The 13,024-nt window shown below is 42.7% G+C and overlaps 1 protein-coding gene across 12 annotated transcripts in view; it reads right to left on the bottom strand.

Moving 5' to 3' along the window:
• SCAI (suppressor of cancer cell invasion) overlaps positions 1-13,024 on the bottom strand; it is a 171,847-nt gene that overhangs the window by 13,960 nt on the left and 144,863 nt on the right. For 9 of the 12 annotated variants that reach the window (XM_062207554.1, XM_062207564.1, XM_062207555.1 and 6 more), the window contains 3 exons: positions 12,317-12,490; positions 12,016-12,116; positions 7,110-7,207 (listed from right to left, as the gene is read on the bottom strand). The exons of 2 other annotated variants lie outside the window; for them this stretch is intronic. In XM_062207554.1, coding sequence (XP_062063538.1) covers positions 7,110-7,207; positions 12,016-12,116; positions 12,317-12,490 — 373 coding nt within the window. The remainder of the gene's footprint in view (positions 1-7,109; positions 7,208-12,015; positions 12,117-12,316; positions 12,491-13,024) is intronic. One more of the 12 variants, XM_062207556.1, reaches the window with a different exon arrangement.

The following is a 13,024-nucleotide window of genomic DNA, read 5'->3' as shown; positions in this document are numbered from 1 at the left end:
ATTTAAGCTGCTAAAATCAATCAAAGATACATTTTAATTTGAGTGACCTGAATCTATGTATCATATGTTTTAAACTTGTAGGTAGAAAGAAACTAAAAACATTTTATATGGTTGTGCTTAAGTTTGCTGGTTAAACAAACTACACCATGTTAGATATTTAAGAGGTATTTTCAAACACATGATTCTTAAAATTTATAGAAGGCATTGGACCTTCTGGTAAATGTTTTCTTAAGTTGTTATCTAATGGTTGAAACTGTTTGCTAAGTATTCATGTGATAATGCTATTGTCAGCAAGCGATCTAGGACTTGCTCCCTCATTTCTCTATTCTAAGCCCAACTTGTTCTTTCATTTCTCTATTCTCTTCAAGATAGGAAACTAAATCTATTATGAAGGAATCTGTAGGACGCACAATTTAATCTTTAGACCTTATAAAAGAGATGGCTAACATTTTTCTGTAATAGCATAGCCAAAATAAGAACTTAAATAATAATCTCATAGCTAGATTCACTTCGCCATCAGCAAAGTATACAGTAAGTAGAAAAAACCTCCCTTTCAGACCAAAGGGAAAGAAAGTTTTAAAGTGAGAATATAATTTTCCTCATGGGCATTGTCTACCTTAGAAAAACTACTACAGAACATGCCTGTGACTATAGACTTGTAGTTCAGGCCACCGAAGATTAGAGATGGGACACGGGCACTCCCTTGACTTGCATCCTCTGGTCTGCTTTAACACAAACCAGGAGGAAAAGAAAGCTAGGCATCAGAAGCAATGGGTGGCAGGCCTATTAATGGCTGATCTATACAGTGATCTGCCCTCAAGGAGACCCAACAGGCCAGTCCACTGCAGTGGCTTTCAATGTGGTAAGCCTGGGCTTCAGCAGAAGTCAGCTTGTGAAGAGCCCTGGCAGCTCTGCCAAGAGTTGGATCACTGGAAATGGACCTGCCCTGGAGTCGAAGGATGCCCAGGTCAGAGCCACAGATCTTATTGGCTCCAAGCTGAAAAGCCCTTCACTCAGCCCAATTTCCAAAGTGACCACTGCAGCTGAGGGGATGGTCAAGTAGGGTCAGCAACATTGCAGGCAGAACTGTAAATTTCTTGTTAGAGATGCCACCTGCCTTTACCTGGCCAGCTCTCCTCCCAGGCCAGCCAAGTAATGAAAGTCAACAGAGTGCCTTCCCCTAGGAGGTTCACACCTCCCTTAGGATATACCCCATGTGAAGAGATAGATAGGTCTGGGCCTCTTAACTTACAAGGCCTAAAGCCCACCAGATTATTATCAAGCCCCTTCTATCAGGTTCTATTTGCCTCTCAATCAGAAAACTTAATTGTAGCTTAGACAGCACCTTTCTTAGCTCCTCTAAGAATGACTCTGTCCTTTGTTCTAGACCCTGTCTAGCGTACTTGGGCCTCATTCCTTTGTAATCATAACCTCTACTCTACCACCAATGGCTCTACTCCCAACATGTGTGTACTGATGGTCCTCTTCCCCACTTAATGCTGTATAATTGTTCAAACCTGGTTAATGCCACTCTTAGGATCATTGGTTACTATTCTCACTCTGTCTTTTATGACCTTGTCTAAATATGATCAGAGTCGGCAAACTTGGAAGGCTTCCATAGCCTTGGCAACTCATGACGACAGCCTAGGGTGGTTACTGGTGCCATAAACTAGAGTGTCAATTTGTTGGGTCAACAACAGGAGCCACTGTGCACTTGCTCCTCATGTGGGATCTCTGTCCTTAATGTGCTGTACATTTTGATTTGATGCTATAACTAGTACTCAAACAGTATGTTTCACTTTGTGTGTCTATGTGGGTGCAAACTGTTGAAACCTTTATACTAAATTGATCTTCTGTATATAAAGAGAATTGAAAATGAATCTTGATGCAAATGGAAGGGGAGAGGGAGCGGGAGAGGGGAGGGTTGCGGGTGGGAGGGAAGTTATGGGAGGGGAAAGCCACTGTAATCCATAAGCTGTACACTGGAAATTTATATTCATTAAATAAAAGTTAAAAAAAAAATTAGTAAAAAAAAAAAAAATTATTCATCATATTAACACAATTAGTATATATTAATCAGGCACAGAAAAAAAGTACTTGACAACTTTCCATATTGATTCCTGATAAAACCTTTGTGGAAATTATGAAGAGAAGGGAGCTCAGTCAATCTGATAAAAGATATCTACAAATAACCAACAATTAGCACTATAGCTTATGGTAAAGTTAAAAATTCTCCCCCCAAATTAGGAACACAAGGATGTCCATGTCCCATAGTTCTTCTAGTGATCATTTGATTGGAAGATCTAGCCTTGGAATAAAGCACAGAAAACACAAAAGGCACACAAACTGGAAAGGAGGCAGTAAAATTGTTTTGTTTGAAGATGACATGGTCATGTATGAGTACACAGAGAACCTTAAGGAATGTGTAAAAAGCTAAAAGGACTGATAATTTAATAAGGTCAATTTCAATTTTTTTTTTCAAATTTATTTCAAAGGCTGAGAGACAGAAACAGAGGCAGACAAAGAGAGATCTTCCATCCTCTGGTTTACTCCCCTCCCCAAATGTCTGCAATAGCCAGGGCTGGACTAGGCCAAAGCCAGGAGCCCAGATCTCAATTTGGGTGCCCCCTGTGAGTGGCAGGAACATAGGCACCCAGGCCATCAGCCGCTGCCTCTCAGGCAGCTGGAATGGAGGCAGAACCAGGCCTTGAACCCAGGCCTTCTGAAACGGGATGCAGGAATCCCAAGCAGGGTTTTAACTGCTGCACCAAATGCCTACCCTACAAGGCCAGTTTTAAAAATTGCATTTCTATTTTTAGTTATAAATGTCTGTAAAATGAAATAAAAATAATTTTATTTTCAAAGCAATATAGAACATGAAATAGTTTAGAATACATTTAGTAAGACACATATAGTTCCTATATGATAGAAACTACAAAATCAGGGTTGGCACTGAGGTATAATGGATAAGGCAGTTACCAGCTAGTGCAATGCTGGCATGCCATATGGGCGCCAGTTCGAGTTCTGGCTGCTCCACTTCCAATCCAGCTCTCTGCCATGGCTTGGGGAAGCAGCAGAAGATAGCCCAAGTGGTTGGGCCCCTGCACCTGCATGGGAGACCTGGAAGAAGCTCCTGGCTCTTGGCTTCAGATCAGCCCAGCTCTAGACGCTGTGGCCATTTGAGGAGTGAACCACAGGATGGAAGACCTCTCTCTTTCTGCCTCTGCCTTTCAAATAAATAAATCTTAAAAAAATAAATAAATAAGAACTACAAAATTGGGACCGGTGCTGTGGCGTAGCAGGTAAAGCCACTCCCTGCAGTGCCGGCATCCCATATGGGTACCGGTTTGAGTTCTAGCTGCTCCACTTCTGATCCAGCTCTCTGCTATGGCCTGTGAAGGTAGTAGAAGATGGCCCAAGTCCTTGGGCCCCTGCACCTAAGTAGGAAACTCAGAGGAAGCTTCAGGCTCCTGGCTTCGGATCAGCCCAGCTCTGGCTGTCGCGGCTAAAACTACAGTATCTTGCTAAGAGACACTAACAACCTAAATAATGGCAATACATACCATATTTATTAATGGGACAATGCACTATTATAAAAATGACAATTCCTAACAGATTGATTATATAGATTTAATGCAATCACAAGCAAAATGTGAAATTGATGCCAAAATTCATATAGAAATGCAAAGGTCAGGAGCAGAAAGATGGCAGAATAGGGAGGAAGCTTACTGCTCTGGTCCAGGGGAAGACAGTTTAAAAACATGGAGAGAATGCAATCTCAGGGAGGAGTTAGGAAGAAAAGGGCAGAGGAAACTTCATGCAAATTAGGAACACTATGGATCTGTGTGGAGGGTGTAGACGCACACAATTTAGGACCCCAGCAGCTGAGAGCCTCAGCACCAGCTTTGGAGAGTAAGGTAAAACCAGACTGCAGCAGCCCAAACCACTGGCTTTTTTTTTTTTTTTTTTTTTTGATAGGCAGAGTGGACAGTGAGAGAGAGAGACAGAGAGAAAGGTCTTCCTTTTGCCGTTGGTTCACCCTCTAATGGCCGCCGCAGTAGCGCGCTGCGGCCGGCGCACCGCGCTGATCCGATGGCAGGAGCCAGGTGCTTCTCCTGGTCTCCCATGGGGTGCAGGGCCCAAGCACTTGGGCCACCCTCCACTGCACTCCCTGGCCACAGCAGAGAGCTGGCCTGGAAGAGGGGCAACCGGGACAGGATCGGTGCCCCGACCGGGACTAGAACCCGGTGTGCCGGCGCCACAAGGCGGAGGATTAGCCTAGTGAGCCGCGGCGCCGGCCACCACTGGCATTTAAGCTGCGGGAAGAGCCTGGTGTGAGTCTGGCAGGGAGCCCTGTGGGGGACAGTATACTGCCAACCTAGAGGGACAAAAGGGGACATGCTTCTCTCTTCTGGACCAGCCAGCAATAGTGTCCTATAACTAGCCAAGAGTGGCCGGGTGCCATTTTGGACATACATAACAGCTGTGCCTGCTCCGAGCACAGCGGTCAGCTGAGAGGAGACACCAGAGTCTGGCTGTGAGAACTGATGGGGATGGGGGCTGGGTGATTTACCACACCCAATTTGGGAGTCACCTTGGACACTCCCCTTGCCCTGGGGCACAGAGCTCCCTGGCCACACCCTGTTCACTGAACGAAGCAGACACCCCACTCATCCACAGGGGTGCAGTCCAAAAATAAAAGCCATCACAAAGAAAAAATATAAACTACCAAATATCTCCACAAACACCTAAAAATAAATGCAGCAATTCAAGAAACAAGAATAAGGAAGACAACAGACACCTCAAAGGAACACAACAACGCATCTATACTAAATATGAAAATGAAGAGATTGAAGAAATGACAGAAACAGAATTCAAAAGATTGATCATGGGGTTACTTAGAAGTAATCAGAAGCAAATCCACGAACTAAGGAAATCCATACATGACAAGAAAGAAAAATCTTCCCATGAAATTGAGATTTTAAAGAGAAATCAAAATGAAATATTGGAAATGAGGAATTCAATAGATCAAATAAAAATGCGGTGGAAAGCCTTAACAACAGACTCGGTGAGGCAGAATAAAGAATATCCAAGTTAGAAGACAAATCTCTGGAAATTTTATAGTCAGACCAAAAAACAAGAAAAAATTAGAAAACTATAAAACAGTGTTGGAGATCTATGGGATACTATCAAACGACCCACCATATGGGTCTTAGGAGTTCCTGAAGGCGTGGAAAGACAGAATGGGTGAGAAGGCCTTTTTAGTGAAAAAATTATAGAAAACTTCCCTAAACTGGAGAAAGAAAGGGATGTCCAAGTACAGGAAGCACAAAGAACTCCTCAAAGACATGACCAGAAAAGATCCTATGACACATTGTAGTCAAACTCTCCACAGTAAAACATAAAGAGAAGATTCTAAAATTTACCAGAGGCCGGCGCTGTGGCTCACTTGGCTCACTTGGCGCCTGTGGCGCTGGCACCCCGGGTATTAGTCCCAGTTGCTCCTCTTCCAGTCCAGTTCTCTGCTGTGGCCTGGGAGGGATGTGGAGGAAGGCCCAAGTGCTTGGGCCTTGTACCGGCATAGGAGACCAGGAGAAGCACCTGGCTCCTGGCTTCAGATTGGCACAGCGCCAGCCGTAGCGGCCATTAGGGGAGTGAACCAACGGAAGGAAGACCTTTCTCTCTGTCTCTCTCTCACTGTCTATAACTCCCTCTCTCTCACTATCTAACTCTGCCTGTCAAAATAAATAAATAAATAAAATAAATTGCACCAGAAAAATACCAGCTTACTTTCAGAGGATCTCAAGTTAGACTCTCAGCTGACTACATCAGAAACCCGACAGGCTAGGAGAGATTGGTGAGATATATTGCAAGTCTTAAGAGAAAAAAACTGTCAACTCAGAATACTGTACCCTGCAAAGCTCTCATTTATGATGAAGGTGAAATAAAGATATAACAAACAGAAATTGAAAGAATTTGCCACCAGTCATCAGCCTTACAAAAGATGCTTAAGGATATGCTACACACAGAAACATGGTCATCACTATGAAAGGTGAAGGCAGAAAATCTCCCAGCAAATACATAAAGGAAATCCAAAGTAAACAACAGGAATATTTATGGAAAAATGGCAGGGCCAAGTTGTTACTTATCAATAGTCATTTTGAATGTAAATGGCTTCAACTCTTCAGTTAAAGACACAGAATGGCTGAATGGAAAAAAAAACAAAATCCATCTATTTGCTGCCTTCAAAGAAACACATTTCACCAACAAAGATGCACACAGACTGAAAAAGAAAGGATGGACAAAGATATTCCATGCTGGGGCCAGCGCTGAGGCACAGCGGGTTAACGCCCTGGCCTGAACTGCCGGCGTCCCATATGGGCGCTGGTTTGAGACCCACTGCTCCACTTCCTGTCTAGCTCTCTGCTATGGCCTAGGAAAGCAGTAGAAGATTGCCCAAGTCCTTGGGACCCTGCACCGATGTGGGAGACCCGGAAGAAGCTCCTGGCTCCTAGCTTCAGATTGGCACAGCTCTGGCCGTTATGGCCAATTGGGGAGTGAACCAGCGGATGGAAGACCTCTCTCTCTCTCTCTGTAACTCTGACTCGCAAATAAATAAATAAATCTTTAAAAAAAAAAAAAAGATATTCCATGCTAACAGAAACCAAAAATGAGCTGGTGCAGTCATCCTACTATCAGACAAAATAGACTTTAAACAAAAACTGTTAAAAGAGACAAAGAAGGGCACTATGCAATGATTAAGATATCGATTCCATAGGAAGATGTGACTATAATAAATGTATATGTACCTAATTACAGGGCACATGGCTATTTAAAAGAAATGTTAATGGATCTAAAGCGAGACATAGACTCCCATACAATAGTAATGGGGGATTTCACTACCCCACTTTCAGCAATGGACAGATCAACCAGACAGAAAATCAGCAAGGAAACAATAGTTAATCTACACTATAGACCAAATGGACTTTTTCATCCTACAATTGCAGAACACACATTCTTCTCACCAGTGCGTAGAACTTTCTCTAGGATAGACCTCAGGTCAGGCCATAAAGCAAGCCTCAGCAAATTCAAAGGAATCGGAATCATACCATGAATCTTCTCTGACCACAATGGAATGAAGCTGGAGATCAACAACTTGAGAGTCTCTAGAACACATGCAAATACATGGAGACTGAACAGCACGCTCCTGAATGAACAGGGGTCATAGAAGAAATCAAAAGAGAAGTCAAAAAACTGTTGAGGAATAGTGTTTTTTTTTCATACTATGCGTTGAAATCTTTACTTAGTATAGAGTTAATCTTCTGTGTATAAAAATCGAAAATAGATCTTAGTAAAAAATAAGAATGGGAATAGAGAGGGGGTAGGAAGAAGGGTGGGAAGGTAGGTATGGTAGGAAGAATAACTATCACTATGTTTTTAAAGTTGTATTTATAAAATGCATGAAGTTTGTATACGTAAAATAAAAGGTTTCTTGGAAAAAAAAATGCAAAAAACTTAAGAACCGAAACATTTAAATATTTTGTGAGTAGTCTTAAAATCTGATAGTTTGAGTCTACTAGCCCAGAACTAATATAACAAATCATTTTAACAAGGTTTTAGGATACAAGGTCAATTTTTAAAATTACATTTCTATGAATTAGCCACAAACTGGAAAATGAAATTAAAACAATCCTACTGGAGTGGGCATTGTGGTATAGTGGGTAAAGCCACTGCCTGTAATACTGGCACCCATTTGGGCACTAGTATGTATCTCGATGCTCTACCTTTGACCTAGCTTCCTAATAATGGTGAACCAGCAGATAAAGATCTCTCTCTTTACTCCTGTCTCTGTTTTTTTAAAATTGATTGTTGTTGCCGGCGCCGCGGCTCACTAGGCTAATCCTCCGCCTGAGGTGTCGGCACCCCGGGTTCTAGTCCCGGTTGGGGCGCTGGGTTCTGTCCTGGTTGCGCTTCTTCCAGTCCAGCTCTCTGCTGTGGCCCGGGAAGACAGTGGAGGATGGCCCAAGTGCTTGGGCCCTGCACCAGCACAGGAGACCAGGAGGAAGCACCTGGCTCCTGGCTTCAGATCGGCGCAGCGTGCCTGCCGTAGTGGCCATTTGGGGTTGAACCAATGGAAGGAAGACCTTTCTCTCTGTCTCTCTCTCTCTCACTGTCTAACTCTGCCAGTCAAAAATAAAATTAAAAAAATTGATTATTGTTGTTAAGCATTTATTTATTTATTTGAAAATCAGAGTTAGAGAGAGAGAATATTCCACCGGTAGTGTAATCCCCCTGATGACTGCAATGGCCAATACTGGGGCAGGTCAAAGCCAGGAGCCAGGAGCTTCATTTGGGTCTCCCATGTGGGTGGAAGGGGCCCAAGCACTTGGGTCATCTTTTGCTGCTTTTCCCAGGCTATTAGCAGGGAGCTGGATAGTAAGTAGAACCTCTAGGACATAAACTGGCACCCATATGAGATGCCAGCAATGCAGATGGTGGCTTTACCCACTGCACCATAATACCAGTACCTTCTTCTCTGTAACTCTTTCAAATAAATAAACTTCATTTTAAAAACCTATTGTTTATTAAATATACACAAAGCTGGGAAACTCATACTAGTTGATTTTAAGACTTATTGTCGGGGCAGGTGCTGTGGTGTAACGGGTGAAGCCACCATCTGCAGTGCTGGCATTCCTTATGGACACCAGTTTGAATCTTGCTGCTCCACTTGTGATCCAGCTCTCTGCTATGGCCTGGGAAAGCAGTAGAAGGTGGCCCAAATGCTTGGGCCTCTGCACTCATGTGGGAGACCTGGAAGAAGCTCCTGGCTCCTGACTTTGGATTGGCCCAGCTCTGGAGGTTGCAGCCATTTGGGGAGTGAACCAGTGGATGGAAAACCTCTCTCTCTCTCTCTCTCTCTCTCTCTCTCTCTGCCTCTCTGTAACTCTGCCTTTCAAATAAATAAATCTTTTTTTAACAAAAGACTTATTATGAAGCTATAATAATCAGGGTAGCAGTGTAATAGAGAAAGTTTCTATAGGTCAATGGAAAAGAATTTACAGCCCAGAAATATCTCTATGGATAACTGATTTTCTTTTCTTTTTCTTTTTCAGATTTATTTCATTATTTTAAAGGCAAAGTGACACACACATATACATACACACAGAGAGAAAGAGAGAGAGAGAGAGAGAGAGAGAGAGAGAGAGAGAGAGATCTTCCATTCACTCCCCAAATGGCTGCAATGGGCAGGTTTGGGTTAGGTCAACACCAGAAGACTGGAACTCCATCTGGGTTTCCCCATGTGAGTAGCAGGGATCCAAGTATTTCAGCCTCTTCCACTGCTGTCCTAGGCCCATTAATGAGGAGCTGGATCAGAAGTGGAGCAGTCGAGACTAAGCTGGCTCACTACGGGATGCCAGTGTGCGAGCTAACAGCTTAGCCTGCAGTGCCGCAACATGGGCCAAGTTATCAAAGTAACCCAATGTTTTTTATTTTTTATTTTATTTTTATTTTTATTTTTTTGACAGGCAGAGTTAGACAGAGAGAGACAGAGAAAGGTCTTCCGTCCGTTGGTTCACCCCCCCGCCCCCAAATGGCCACCACGGTCAGCGCTGCGCCAATCTAAAGCCAGGAGCCAGGTGCTTCCTCCTGGTCTCCCATGCGAGTGCAGGGTCCAAGCACTTGGGCCATCCTCCACTGCCTTCCCGGGCCACAGCAGAGAGCTGGACTGGAAGAGGAGCAACCTGGACAGAATCTGGCGCCCCGATCGGGACTAGAAACCGGGGTGCCAGTGCCGCAGGCGGAGGATTAGCCTAGTGAGCCGCAGTGCTGGCCAACCCAATGTTAAAAAATAATATTTTCAGCAAATACTAAAACAACTGCATGTATATCCGCCGCATAAAAAAAACTTTAATCTCTACCTACCATAACAAGAAAAATTAACTTAAAATAGAAAAATGAAAACTATGAAACTTCCAGAAGAAACCATAGGAAAAAAAAATCTTTGTAACCTCCACTAAAAATATTTGTTAGATAATACACAAAAACACTAATTGCAAGAGAAAAAAATTAGTTTAAATTTCATAAAAATTTTTAAGTCAGTCTTCAAAAGCCACTGTTACAAAAACATAAAGGTTGGGCTGGTGCCTGTGGTGTAGTAGGTAAAGCTGCTGTCTGTGGCACCAGCATCCCATATAAGCACTGGTCCAAGTCCTGGCTATTCCACTTCCTATCCAGCTCCCTGTTAATGAGCTGGGAAAAGCAGCTGTGAATGGCTCAAGTGCTTGGGCCTCTGCACTCACATGGAAGACCCAGAAGAAGCTTCTGGCTCCTGGCTTCAGACTGGCGCGGCTCTGGCTGCTCTGGCCATTGCAGCCATTTGGGGAACAAATAAGTGGATAGAAGACCCCCCTACACACACTTCTCTCTCTCTCTCTCTGTAATTCTGGCTTTTAAATATTTTTTTAAAAGAAAACGAAAAGGCAAGCCACAGAATGATATAAAATATAGCCAATAAGCACATGAAAAATGGTCAATATCATTACTGAACCGTGAAATGCAAGTTGAAACCATCAGGTACACTTACATATCCAAGAAAATGGTCATAATTAAAGTCTGACGATAACAAGTGCTGACAAGGATGCAAAGCAACTTTCAGACTCTATTGGGAGGAGTCAAAAATGGTACAACCGCTCTGAAAAAAGATTAGCAATTTCTTATAAAATGAAATACATTGCTACACTATGATCAATACACAGAAAGAAATAAAGATAGCAAAATATACTTTTTTTAAAAAAGGATTTATTTATTTATTTATTTGAAAGTCAGAGTTACAAAGAGAGAGAAGGAGAGGCAGAGAGAAAGAGAGAGAGAGAGAGACAGAGAGAGAGAGACAGAGAGAGAGAGGTGTTCTATCCGCTGGTTCACTCCCCAAAGGCTGGAGCTTTGCTGATCTGGAGCCAGGAGCCAGGAGCTTCCTCCAGATCTCCCATGCAGGTGGAGGGGCCCAAGGACTTGGGCCACATTCTACTGCTTTCCCAGGCCACAGCAGAGAGCTGGATTGGAAGTGGAGCAGCCGGGACTCAAACCAGCGTCCATATGAGATGCCGGCACCGCAGGTGATGGCTTTACCTGCTTTGCCACAGTGCCAGCCCTGCAAAATGTACTATTAAGTCAAGCAAAAAACTTGAAAACACTCCCCAAAGGAGAACACAGAATAACACACAGAAGCTGCCCAACCTCAAGAGCAATCTGGAATGAAAATAAAAACCACAATGATTTACCACTTTACACATGCCAGATTCATAGAAAATATGAACCACGACTGCACCACTGTAAGGAATGACTGGGGAGACGGCAACTCTCAGACACTGCTAGCCTGAGTGTCGGCTGGTGCGGCCACTTTGGAATACAGGTTGGTATTAGGAACTCAAGTTGAAGATGCTTACACCCTTTGGCCTTGCAATCCCAGTATTAGGTTTATTCCCCCAGAGAAAATCTTTCATATGACCATCAGGAAATTGATACAAGAATGTCACAGTGGCATCATCTATAGAATAATAAAATACTGGCAACAACCCAAAGGTCCATTATCAGTGGAGCAGATAAGTAATTTGTGATGTATGCTCAAACAACGCCTCATATAGTCAGAACTACATAGTCATCAACGGGGCTTAGTCTCAGGAATATCATACTGACTGAAAAAAAAGCAATGTGGATCCATCAAAGTGCAGTGTAGAAATTCAAACAGGTGTGGCAAAACTATTCATAAAAGATAAACATAAAATTCAGGATGACAGCTGGACCTGAGAGGCCCGCAGAGGTGATGACAATGGACCACTTCTTCAGTAGGATGGAGGTGCTCAGAATGTTCCTGAATGCCATCTTTTCACTAGACACTTTGACTTGCAAGTATTATTCTGGATCTATTCAAACTTTAACATAATTAAAATACAATACATGATTCTTAAATAACCAAAATGGTAAAATTTGTCTTTAAAAGTATTCTCTGCCTACCCGAAAAATCTTGTGCATCCGCATGGTAGCTGAACAAAAGATAAATCTTGTGAGAAGCAAGCGAAGAAATTCATCTCCAAAAAACTGGAGGAATGCCTGATCTGCAAAGAGGAGAAAGGTGACAGTAAAAGGCTGCTTACACGGGAATAACCATTCAGAGGGGGAAGGAGACTGCAGGAAAGCCTTCTCGACTCCCCTGCCTGGGATTAACACCTTTACAAAGCCAAACAACTTAAAATAAGCAACGATTTTAAGCCATTCTAATACATCTGGTAAGTGTGCAGTTAGATTAGTAGGGTACCTATTGAACGTGAATGTGTCAGTAGCTGTGCAATATCGCGGTTGATTTTTCGAAGATATTCTTGACACTTTTCCCACAGGCCTCTACGCATGCTTGACAATCCAGAGACAAATAGGAAGGCCATTAGAGGATTGTTCAAAAAGAGAGTGAAGAGGCTACCTCGTTGAGATTGATCTGTAATAACAAACACGTTTTATATATATAGACAACAGTTTTACAGAAGAGATACATATGAGGAACATTTAATACACTGATTGAGGTAGAGAGTTAAGACCTATATCATTAAATCATAATGCAACAAAACAGATTCTGCATAAAACTTTAAAATCCACCCAGAATGTCACTTTCTGCTAAACAAACTTAAAAATAACTGATTCCTAATGCTCTATCTATAGCCTAGACCAAATTCCTCAGGTCTAGCATTGTACTATCCCACAGTAGTCAGTGAATATTTAGAATGTGGCTGCAGCTCACTGTGAATACACACCAGATTTCCAAGCCTTAATATGCAAATCATGCTGTTAACACTCATTTCACCTGTTTCTTTTTACTTTTTAAATGGAGGTTCCACCAGACAACTTAAGTTACTGCACTCAATCTAACTCTTAACAGTGCCTCAAACTCAGAATGTCAACAGTTGAAAGCAAATTCTTTCCCTTTTGTTCTCTAAAAACATACTTCTCTTCAAATATCACTATTTCTACCAGT

Source organism: Lepus europaeus, chromosome 12 (assembly GCF_033115175.1).
Source record: "Lepus europaeus isolate LE1 chromosome 12, mLepTim1.pri, whole genome shotgun sequence".
NCBI classification, from domain to species: domain Eukaryota; kingdom Metazoa; phylum Chordata; class Mammalia; order Lagomorpha; family Leporidae; genus Lepus; species Lepus europaeus.
The sequence above is the reverse complement of the archived record's forward strand: the minus strand, read 5'-3'. Positions and strand labels throughout refer to the sequence as shown.